This window comes from Macaca fascicularis, chromosome 15 (assembly GCF_037993035.2).
Source record: "Macaca fascicularis isolate 582-1 chromosome 15, T2T-MFA8v1.1".
NCBI lineage: Eukaryota > Metazoa > Chordata > Mammalia > Primates > Cercopithecidae > Macaca > Macaca fascicularis.
The window spans coordinates 64,755,145-64,766,610 of record NC_088389.1 but is presented as its reverse complement, the minus strand read 5'-3'; the positions used below and the strand labels follow the sequence as shown (position 1 = coordinate 64,766,610).

General features: G+C 50.1%; 1 protein-coding gene across 13 annotated transcripts; it reads left to right on the top strand.

The window, feature by feature from the left end:
- The first annotated feature begins 7,099 nt into the window (after positions 1 to 7,099).
- Positions 7,100 to 11,058, top strand: GALT (galactose-1-phosphate uridylyltransferase). 13 transcript variants are annotated; one of them, XR_012424616.1, is made up of 11 exons: positions 7,100 to 7,247; positions 7,544 to 7,713; positions 7,947 to 8,022; positions 8,112 to 8,160; positions 8,290 to 8,419; positions 8,506 to 8,629; positions 8,792 to 8,914; positions 9,222 to 9,354; positions 9,458 to 9,541; positions 9,867 to 10,021; positions 10,838 to 11,058. XR_012424616.1 is itself a non-coding variant. In XM_015437053.3 (11 exons), exons 1-11 carry the CDS (start codon positions 7,166 to 7,168, stop codon positions 10,916 to 10,918), a joined length of 1,140 nt encoding a protein of 379 aa, XP_015292539.1. In that variant the 5' UTR covers positions 7,100 to 7,165; the 3' UTR covers positions 10,919 to 11,058. The 13 variants fall into 13 exon arrangements, 12 of the variants coding, with proteins under 12 accessions (XP_015292539.1, XP_073873351.1, XP_015292540.1 ...); XM_015437053.3 differs by having other exon boundaries at positions 8,573 to 8,629; XM_074017250.1 differs by having other exon boundaries at positions 7,944 to 8,022; positions 8,573 to 8,629.
- Positions 11,059 to 11,466: the final 408 nt, after the last annotated feature.

Sequence of the window (11,466 nt, the reverse complement as noted above, 5' to 3'; positions counted from 1 at the left end):
AGATTTTGCCACCGAGTGGCACAGGACTGCCGAGTGGAGGGGAGCAAGATGAGTCAGGGAGACCATGACCATGGGCCAGGTAAGAGGGAAGGTCTCTGTCAGTGGAGATGGAAGAAAGAAATGAGCTTAACAACTCTGGAAATGAAGTTGGTAGGGCTTGATCTCTTCTTCCTGGAATACTCTTTCCCCCTTTACCCTATCCCCACTTTCCCCTTATTTGGCTAACATCCTTTGCATGTCTAGTGGGCAGTTGAGCATCCAGGTCTGGAAGCTCAGCTCCAGTCTGGAGGTAGAGCTGGGAGTTGTCATTCATTCAGATATTTTGTTGGCACTTGTATGTGCCAAGTTCTGTAGTGACCATTAGGGATATGGGTAGAAACAATGGTCCCACTCCCCAGCTTAGGGATCTCACTGGAGAGTCTACAGAAAACCTCTAAGAATTGATAAAATCTCACAGGGAGAGAGAATAGAGTAAGATAAGGCTAAAGACAGAGCCCTGGAGATCACCAAAAGCAAAGGGTAGGCAGAGGAAGAAGAAAGCAAAAAGGAAAAGAAACAAAAGAGAAAAGAGGCAGCATTGTGCAGTGATTAAGAAATAAACTCGAGCTGGACTGCCTGAGTTCAAAGCCTGGCTCCTGCTACCTACTAGTTGTCTGATCTTGGGCAGGTTACTTAAAATCTCTGTAACTTAGTTTTCTTACCGGTAAAATTGAATGGACAAAAGTACCTACCTCATAGTACATATCTTCATTTTGATGAGATTAGATGTGTTAATATTTGTAAAGCAGTTAGTGCCCCACATGGTGAGCATTTTACGTGATGGTTATATATATAAAACACAAAGGAACTGGAAAAGAGTACCCTCATACGTTTTTGACCTTAAAGAAGGAAACTGAGGCTGGGCGAAGTGGTTCATACTTGTAATCCCAATGCTTTGGGAGGCTGAGGCAGACGGAACACTTGAGTCCAGGTATTCGAGACCAGCCTGGGCAACATGGTGAAACCCCATCTCTGCAAAAAGTACAAAAATTAGTCAGGAGTAGGTGCGCACACTTGTAGTTCCAGCTACTCAGGAGGCTGAAGTGCGAGGATCGCTTGAACCTGGGAAGTGGAGGTTGCAGTGAGCCAACAGAGCAATACCCTGCCTCAAAAAAAAAAAAAAAAAAAAAAAAAAAAAGGGCTGGCCGCAGTGGCATATGCCTGTAATCCCAGCACTTTGGGAGGCTAAGGCGGGCAGCCAGATTTCCTGAGCTTAGAAGTTCGAAACTACCCTGGGCAACATGGTGAAACCTTGTCTCTACTAAAATACAAAAAATTAGCCGGGCGTGGTGGCAGGTGCCTGTAGTCCCAGCTACTCAGGAGGCTGAAGCAGGAGAATCGCTTGAACCCAGAAGGTGGAGGTTGCAATGAGCCAAGATCATGCCACTATACTCCAGCCTGGGCAACAGAGGGAGACCCTGTCTCCAGAACGAAAAAGGGGCCCGGCACAGTGGCTCACGCCTGTAATCCCAACACTTTGGGAGGCCGAGGCAGGTGGATCACCTGAGGTCGGGGGTTTGAGACCAGCCTGACCAACATGGAGAAACCCTGTCTCTACTAAAAATACAAAATTAGCTGGGCATATGGTGGCATATGCTGGTAATCCCAGCTACTCGGGAGGCTGAGGCAGGAGAATCACTTGAACACAGGAGGTGGAGGTTGTGGTGAGCCAAGATCGCACCATTGCACTCCAACCTGGGTGTGAAAGAGCGAAACTCCGTCTCAAACAAAACAGTCTGGGCGCAGTGGCTCACGCCTGTAATCCCAGCCCTTTGGGAGGCCGAGGCAGGCGGATCACGAGGTCAGGAGTTCGAGACCAGCCTGACCAACATGGTGAAACCCCATCTCTACTAAAAAATACAAAAATTAGCCAAGCATGGTGGCGCGTGCCACTCACTTGGCCCAGATACTCGGGAGGCTGAGGCAGGAGAATCGTTTGAACCCAGGAGGTGGAGGTTGCAGTGAGCGGAGATTGTGCCATTGCATTCCTGCCTGGGCAACAGAGTGAGACTCTGTCTCAAAAGAGAAAAACAAACAAACAAAAACAACAGTGAGGAAAAAAAGAAAAAGCTGAGGCAAAATTAATATAGAGAGTTTATTTGGGCCAAGGTAGAGAGCAACTGCTCGGGACACACTTCCAGGTTGCCTTGGGGAGTGTTGATACAAGCATTTTTTATTTTTATTTTATAAGTGGTTTTTATTTTTATTTTTTATTTTCTTGGAGATGGATTCTTACTCTGTTGCCTAGGCTGGAGTGCAGTGGTGCGATCTTGGCTCACTGCCACCCCCGCCTCCCATGTTCAAGCTATCCTCCTCCTTCAGCCTCCCGAGTAGCTGGGACCACAGGTGTGCGTCACCGTGCGTGGCTAATTTTTGTATTTTTAGTGGAGACAGGTTTTTGCCATGTTGAGGCTGGTCTCTAACTCCTGACCTCAGGTGACCCACCCTCCTTGGCTTCCCAAAGTGTGGGATTACAGGTATGAGCCACTGTGCCCGGTCACTTTATTTTAACCTAATTCTTTTTTTTTTTTTTTTTTTTTGGGACGGAGTCTACACTGTTGCCCAGGCTGGAGTGCAGTGGCACAATCTCAGCTCACTGCAACCTCCGCCTCCCGGTTCAAGCAATTCTCCTGCCTCAGCCTCCCGAGTAGCTGGAACTACAGGCGCCCGCCACCACATCCAGCTAATTTTTTTGTATTTTTAGTAGAGACAGGGTTTCACCAGGTTGGCCAGGCTGGTCTTGAACTCCTGACCTCGTGATTCGCCCACCTCAACCTCCCAAATTGCTGGGATTACAGGCGTGAGCCACTGCGCCAGGCCCATGCTGTCACATTTTAATGCCTCTCTGGGCCTGATAATTAAAAGGGGCTGGCATTTCTCAGATAAAAAGTTTCTTTACTTTCTCAAGAGTGATGGAATGGGCCAAGCGCGGTGGCTCACGCCTGTAATCCCAGCCCTTTGGGAGGCTGAGGTGGCCGGATCACCTGAGGTTGGCAGTTCAAAACCAGCCTGACCAACATGGAGAAACCCCATCTGTACTAAAAACACAAAATTAGCCAGGCGTGGTGGCGCATACCTATAATCCCAGCTACTTGGGAGGCTGAGGCCAGAGAATCGCTTGAACCTGGGAGGCGGAGGTTGCAGTGAGCTGAGATCATGCCATTGCACTCCAGCCTGGGCAACGAGAGCGAAACTCCGTCTGAAAAAAAAAAAGAAAGTAATGGAATGAAGGGTTAACACAGTGAAGTATAATTGAGAGATTGAATAATATGATGGGAAATGATAATTAGACTTCTCAGTAGGGGTATGTGGCAGAGACAATGCTATACATTCACAAATCCATTTCCTCTTGCTCTTGGACTGCTAGATTAGATTCCACAGTCTACTCTGGGTCATGTGATTGCATTCTGGCCAATGAAATATAGATAGAAATAGAAATGATGTATGACATTTCCAGGGCTGGCTCCTAAAGTCTCCTCTGAAATTCTGTTTTTTTTTTTTTTTTTTTTTTCTCTCTCTCTCTCTTTTTAAGAGACGGGATTGTGCTATGTCACTCCCAGACTGGTATCAAACTCTTGGGCTCAAGTGATCTCCTACCTTGGCTTCCCAAGTAGCTGGGGGACTACAGGCACATACTACCAAGCCCAGCTTGAAGTTCTTTACATTTTCTTTCTTCCCTCATCTACTACTGTAGTTATAGAGGATCTCTAGTGGAGTATTCTGAGACCCTAGGAAATGGCATAGCTACTAGATGGATGGCACCTGGATCCCTAAATCCTGCTTGGAACAGGCCTCCCTGTTATCCCCAGAATTGACTGTAGTGCTAAGCCATTGAGTTTTGGGAGTGTTTGTTACAGCAACTAAGATTACTTACCCTGACAAATATAGGGCAAAAGATGCGTTACAATATACCATGCAGCTAAGAGTAGAGGCCAGGAAGATGGCCTATGTTTTTAAGAAACTTAGCAGGCTGGGCATGGTGGCTCATGCCTGTAATCCCAGTTATTTGGGAGGCAGAGGCAGGCAGATCACCTGAGGTCAGGAGTTTGAGACCAGCCTGGCCAACATGATGAAACCCTGTCTCTACTACAAATACAAAAATTAGCCGGGTGTGGTGGTGCATGCCTGTAATCCCAGCTACTGGGGAGGCTGAGGCAGGAGAATCACTTGAATCCAGGAGGCGGTGAGCCTAGATTGCACCACTGTACTCTAGCCTGGGTGACAGAGTGAGACTCCATCTAAAAAAAAAAAAAAAAGAAAGAAAGAAACTTGGGAGAGAAATTAAGGATAAAGAAGGGATTATCTAGAGGAGAATGAAGGATTGAGGGAACATACTTTTGTATTGGTTCTGGCTTCTGTGGCATTTCTGACTGGACAACTCACTAAGAACCCTGAGCAGCAGGGATTAGCCCCCAAATTTGGTCTCTGCTCCCCATTCCAGGAACAGCTTTCTGGGATCATCTGGGCCTACAGCTCCCCTATCTGGTCTTTCAGAAAGCTTTTCCAGGTGTAGTGGCTTACACCTGTAATCCCAGCACTCTGGGAAGGTCGAGATGGGCAGATTACCTGAGGTCAGGTGTTCAAGACCAGCCTGGCCAACATGGGGAAATCCTGTCTCTAAAAAATACAAAAATTAGCTGAGTATGATGGTGGGTGCCTGTAATCCCAGCTACTCAGGAGGCTGAGGCAGGAGGATCACTTGAACCTGGGAGGCAGAGGTTGCGGTGAACCAAGATTAAGCCACTGCATTCCAGCCTGGGCAACAGAGTGAAACTCCGTCTCAAAAAAAAAAAGAAAGAAAGAAAGAAAAGAAAAAAAAACACATAAAAATTATAGAAATGGTCAACCAGCAGCCCTCAGAGGTGCTCTGTCTATGGAGTAGCCATTTTTTTATTCCTTCACTTTCCTAATAAACTTGCTTTGACTTCACACTATGGACCCACCTTGAATTCTTTCTTGCATGAGATCCAAGAATCCTCTCTTGGGGTCTGGATTGGGATCCCTTTACTGTAACAACACCTCTGGGATCTGGGAGGGAGGGAGCTGGGTAGGCCCCATCTTAGTCATTCTCCTCTTCCTCCAAAAAATGACCTTGGGGAGTCATAGAGGAGAGTTATGGAGATGCTCCTGAAAGATGTTCCTGATGGGGGTCAGGATTTAGTTAGCATGATTCAGGGTGTGGCACTGAAGCACTAGTGTTCTTGGGAAAATGGAGCTGTCTACAAACTCTAGTCACTCAAATATAACTGAGAGAACAGAAAAGCAGATCTCCTGTTCCTGTCTCACCTCTTTGGGTAATATGAACAGCCAGTGGGACAGGTAAAACCCCCATTTCTCAGTCCCCAGCTCCCTGTCTCCTACAGTCTGAGGACCTTAGGGCAGAGATCAAGTAAATGACCCATGACCTAGTTTTTGCAGCTCAATTGCAAAACACCTAGCTTGCTTTGGCCTGGACGGGGGGAAGGGACGTCCCTGCTATGGCTCAACTTCTGTCACTGGGTTTCTGTCCTACATTCCACTGAAGTCTCAGAGGCATCTCACAGCACTGGGAAGAGTCTTGGAAACTCGCATTCAAATCTCAGCTTGGCCACTAATTCTCTGGGTGACCTTGAGTCCTCTGGTCCCCACTGTGAAATGGGGAAGAGGTTTAGACAATATTTAGATGGCTCTTTAAAAGTACCAGGGGGCCAGCCGTTTAGGAGGCTGAGGCGGGAGGATCACTTGAAGTCAGGAGTTCAAGACCAGCCTGGCCAACATGTGAAACCCCATCTCTACTAAAAATACAAAAATTAGCCGGGTGTGGTGGCATGAACCTGTAATCCCAGCTACTCGGGAGACTGAGGCAGGAGAATTGCTTGAACCCAGGAGGTGGAGGCTGCAGTGAGCCAAGATCACACCACTGCACTCCAGCCTGGGTGGCAAAGTGAGACTCTGTCTCAAAGAAAAAAAAAAAAAGTACCAAGGGAGGAATTCATTTGAATTTTATCCTAGTGTTAGCCAATTGGTCCGATCCAAGGAAAATTTAGAAAAGGGAAGGGGATGTGTAAAGGAAACACTAGGCCCCACCTAGATGATGGCTGGAGTAGTCCTGTACTCCCCACATTTTCAGATTTTTTTTTTTTTTTTTTTTTTTTTTTTTAGACAAGGTCTCGCTCTGTTGCCAGGCTGGAGTTCAGTGGCGCGATCTCGGCTCACTGCAACCTCTGCCTCCCGGGTTCAAGTGATTCTTCTGCCTCAGCCTCCTGAGTAGCTGGGACTACAGGTGTGCGCCACCACGCCCAGCTTTTTTTTTTTTTTTTTTTTTTTTTTTTTTACTAGAGACGGGATTTCACCATGTTGGCCAGGATGGTCTCAATCTCTTGACCTCGTGATCCGCCCGCCTTGGTCTCCCAAAGTGTTGGGATTACAGGCGTGAGCCACCGAGCTCGGCCATTTGTAGATTTTTTATAGCTCTTTTACCCCTCCCACTTCTTGTGCTGTCTTGGTGTGTGTAGGAGAGAGAGAGAGGAAGAAGCAGAGCAAGAGCGAGAGAAAGAAAGGCAATATGGTTACTCAGCCCTTTTTCCGAAATCTGTTTTTGCTTTTAGGGATAGGATATGGATATAGTACTCCACACAGCCCCACCAAGTTTGCCTCTCCTCCACTACAGCCACTGAGCAGGTGACTGAGGCACTGTTGATCCAGGGTCATATCCTTACTCGCCCTAGAATGTAAGCTCAGGCAGGGCAGAGGCCATGCCTGACTTGCGCAGCCCAATGCTTCACACAGCCTAGGTGTCTAGCACATGGTAGATGCTCGGTAAATATTTGCTGAATGAAAGATCAAATGAATGATTGCCGCAAGCGTCTTGTAGGCGTCCTGGAGCCCAAGGATTCTGCAGTAGGCAGCTTTCACAGAGGTTCTTCCAGTGCAGTGGCTCCAGCTCTGGGTGGAGTGGGATCATCAATGTCGGCCCCCAGGGTTCACAGCTGTTCTGAACCCCGCCCCCAGGTGGCAGGGCAGCCGTCAGTCACGTGCTGGCGGCTGGCCAATCATCGGGGGCGGCGCGGGGAGGGGCGGTGTAGACGGAGAAAGTGAAGGGTGAGGCACTGCCCTGTAGATTTTCCAGCGGATCCCCGGTGGCCTCATGTCGCGCAGCGGAACCGATCCTGAGCAGCGCCAGCAGGCGTCAGAGGCGGACGCCGCAGCAGCAACCTTCCGGGCAAGCGGTAACTGCACCGCGGCAGGGACTCCCTGGGGCGCGGAGCCGAGCCCTCCCCTTTAGGAAGCTCTCGCCCCCACCTAAGGTTGGAACGCTCATCCCGAGCCAGACCGACAAGGCATACAGTCGCCTGTGTACGAGCTGCAGGCCAATTGGCGTTGGGAAGGTCCAATCCTGGGCCTCTAGCTCCTGAGCGGGACGGGGCGGAGAGGACGCTTCCGAGCTTGGGCCTGCTAGTGGGTGAGACCCAGGAGAGAGGGAGCTAGAGAGCTCTGAGGACTGATCTTAACTGTCTGCCCCTAGACCATCAGCATATACGCTACAACCCGCTGCAGGATGAGTGGGTGCTGGTGTCAGCTCACCGCATGAAGCGGCCCTGGCAGGGTCAAGTGGAGCCCCAGCTTCTGAAGACAGTGCCCCGCCATGACCCCCTCAACCCTCTGTGTCCCGGGGCCACCCGAGCCAATGGAGAGGTAAGCCTGTAGAGCCCTGCATCTGCAGGCTGGGCCACAGGGAGTAGTTCCCTCTTAGAGCTGTCCTCCACCCACAGGGGTAGTGAACCTCCTTCTGGGTCATATCCCACCAAGCTTTTTGGTCCCCTAGAGTGGGCCTTGCCTACTCACTTGTAGCCTGTCCAGTCTTTGAAGCCCATCAGGTAACTGGTGGTATGGGGCAGTGAGTGCTTCTAGCCCATCCTTGTCAGTAGGTGAATCCCCACTACGATAGCACCTTCCTGTTTGACAACGACTTCCCAGCTCTGCAGCCTGATGCCCCCAGTCCAGGTAACCTGGCTCCAACTGCTGTTGGGGAGGAGGGTGGCTAGACCTCTTGAGGGACTTCTGCTGCAGAGAGTCATACTCCTTTACCTCAGGACCCAGTGATCATCCCCTTTTCCAAGCAAAGGCTGCACGAGGAGTCTGGTAACTATGGATTTCCCCTTACAACTTTCAAACCAGGGTTGGAGACTCAGCATTGGGGCTGGGCCCTGCCCATAGCAGAGCCAAGCCCTACCTCTCAGTTATCTTTACCCCCCCCCCCCCACCACCCAGTAAGGTCATGTGCTTCCACCCCTGGTCGGATGTAACGCTGCCACTCATGTCGGTCCCTGAGATCCGGGCTGTTGTTGATGCATGGGCCTCAGTCACAGAGGAGCTGGGTGCCCAGTACCCTTGGGTGCAGGTTTGTGAGGTCGCCCCTTCCCCTGGATGGGCAGGGAGGGGGTGATGAAGCTTTGGTTCTGGGGAGTAACATTTCTGTTTCCACAGGATGTGGTCAGGAGGGAGCTGACTTGGTGTCTTTTGGGTAACAAAGCTCCCTATCCCTATCTGACAGATCTTTGAAAACAAAGGTGCCATGATGGGCTGTTCCAACCCCCATCCCCACTGCCAGGTAAGGGTGTCAGGGGCTCCAGTGGGTTTCTTGGCTGAGTCTGAGCCAGCACTGTGGACACAGGAACTGGATTAATGGATAAGACAAAGGAAATATGCCAGTGATGTGGAGGCTTGGAAATAAAGGACCTGTCTGTTCTTCTCTGCTTTTGCCCCTTGACAGGTGTGGGCCAGCAGTTTCCTGCCAGATATTGCCCAGCGTGAGGAGCGATCTCAGCAGACCTATAAGAGTCAGCACGGAGAGCCCCTGCTAATGGAGTATAGCCGCCAGGAGCTACTCAGGAAGGTGGGAGAGAGCCAAGCCCTGTGTTCCCAAGGAGTCCCTAACTTTCTTACCCCACGAGAGGGGTGTGTAAAGGAGAAAGCTAGAGGGGAACTAGTAGAGAGAGAGACTTGCTAGGAGGCCTTAGCAATAATCCAGTAATCTAAATGAAAGATGATGGTGATTTAGACTCGGGTGGTTAGTGGTAGAGGTGGTGAGAAGGCATCAGATTCTGGGCACATTCTTTTCTTCTGCTTCCCCTGCCTATTTGCTGACCCCACCCCAGCTCTTATGTCATCTTGATGACTTCCTATCCATTCTGCCTGCCTAGGAACGTCTGGTCCTAACCAGTGAGCACTGGTTAGTACTGGTCCCCTTCTGGGCAACATGGCCCTACCAGACACTGCTGCTGCCCCGTCGGCATGTGCAGCGGCTACCTGAGCTGACCCCTGCTGAGCGTGATGGTCAGTCTCCCAAGTAGGATCCTGGGGCTAGGCACTGGATGGGGGTTGCTCCCAGTAGGGTCAGCATCTGGACCCCAGGCTGAGAGTCAGGCTCTGATTCCAGATCTAGCCTCCATCATGAAGAAGCTCTTGACCAAGTACGACAACCTCTTTGAGACGTCCTTTCCCTACTCCATGGGCTGGCATGGTGAGGCTTTTCAAGTACCTATATCTAGCCCCAACACTATTTCTGGGCCTGGGGCCCAGCCCAGTGAACTGCAACCCCAAAGGAGCAAGCCTTGAAACAGTTGCTGGGGGATGTGGCAAGAGCAGAGATGCTGGGACTGAGGGTGGAGCAGCAAACTTGGTGAAAATATGTCTCCAATATGCTTTCTAATCTCCTGCCAGCTATTCTCAGGCAGGGATCCTGGGAGATGTAGTTTTCAGACACCTGGCTGGGTTTGGGGGTAGGGGCTAAGCTGGATAACTGAAAAAGGGCTCTCTCTCCCCATTATCTCTCTTCTTTCTGTCAGGGGCTCCCACAGGATCCGAGGCTGGGGCCAACTGGGACCACTGGCAGCTGCACGCTCATTACTACCCTCCGCTCCTGCGCTCTGCCACTGTCCGGAAATTCATGGTTGGCTACGAAATGCTTGCTCAGGCTCAGAGGGACCTCACCCCTGAGCAGGTCAGGACTCAGAGCAGTCTGGCTTCTCCAGACTCTCACATGCAGTATGTGCAGGCACCTGATACTTCTGTTGCCCTTGTGCTCCAATCATTGCACAAGGCAGAAAACAGCTCTGGCAGGGAAGGCACTGCCAAAGTTAGGAGCCCTAGGGCCTGGAAGGAGAGTATGGTCCTCAGATCTCCTTTCTCTCCTGCTTCCTCCAGGGATCCCAACAGTCATGACCCTGATAGTTCCCATAACCACCTGGGCATTCCTTGGGACTCAGGAGCTGCTCAACTCTTTCATCCCCTGGAGGCTCCAGCAGTCCTTATCACCAGCCTCACAATTCCACAGGCCCACCCCCAGTGGGCCTGTGGCATTCATATTTCATATTCATATTTCAAACCACAATATCCAGCAAAGTATCTTCTGAGCACCCAGAACTCCATACCATTGGCCAGGTGTGGTGGCTCACGCCTTAATCCCAGCACTTTGGGAGGTCAAGATGGGAGGATTGCTTGAGCCCAGAAGTTCAAGACTAGCCTGGGAAACATAGGAAGACCTTGTCTCTACAAAAAAAAATTTAAAAAGTTAGCCAGGTGTGGTGGCATATACCTGTGGTCCCAGATACTTGGGAGGCTGAGATAGGATCACTTGGGCCCAGGAGTTTGAGGCTGCAGTGAGCTATGATCATGGCATGATGGCATTCCAGCCTGGATAACAGAGCGAGACCTTGTCTCAAAAAAAAGAAAAAGAAAAAGAAGAAAAGAAGTCCATACCACCATTCTTGGCAGCCCAGCCCTTATCCTCCTTAATTGCTCCCTGTCCCTTTTCCAGGCTGCGGAGAGACTAAGGGCACTTCCTGATGTTCATTACAGCCTGGGGCAGAAGGACAGGGAGACAGCAACCATCGCCTGACCATGCCGACCACAGGGCCTTGAGTCCTTTTTTTTTTTTTTTTCCAACAGTCTTGCTGAATTAAGCAGAAAGGGCCTTGAATCCTGGCCTGGAATTTGGGCAGATATAGCATTAATAAAACTGTGCATCTCAAACTTTAATCACATACTCTAGTATCAGAGGAGTGTGAACCTTCAGAGATACAGGGTTAAAAGCTAAAGGCATAGCTCCGGCTACAACTTTTCTTTGTTTACAAATGTGTAAAATCTTGATGCAAAAATTCCACCCAAATTTCTGAACAAAATTAATATTCAGTATTACATCTAGCCTATAGATTCTCTTACTCTTGGTGTAATGACAGTATCCCAGTTTAGGAAACTGTTTTAAAATCTTGTCTCTTGGTTGTGGCTGAGGCTTTGGGAAGGCCAGAGCCCCCTTTGCCACCACACCTAGGGTGTCAGCTCCAAGCCTGGGCCTGAGGGTTTGACGGGGAGAGGGTGAGCTAGATCCTGATCCCAGTGGTCAGTGGCCAGATCCTGGGCTGCTGGCCAGAACCCTGGCTTTGTGAG

Coding starts and splice junctions, on each gene's coding strand:
- GALT (XM_015437053.3), top strand. CDS start 7,166: ATGTCGCGCAGCGGAACCGATCCTGAGCAGCGCCAGCAGGCGTCAGAG. Junction 8,630..8,791: donor ACCCCCATCCCCACTGCCAG/GTAAGGGTGTCA, acceptor GCCCCTTGACAG/GTGTGGGCCAGCAGTTTCCT. Junction 8,915..9,221: donor GCCAGGAGCTACTCAGGAAG/GTGGGAGAGAGC, acceptor CTGCCTGCCTAG/GAACGTCTGGTCCTAACCAG.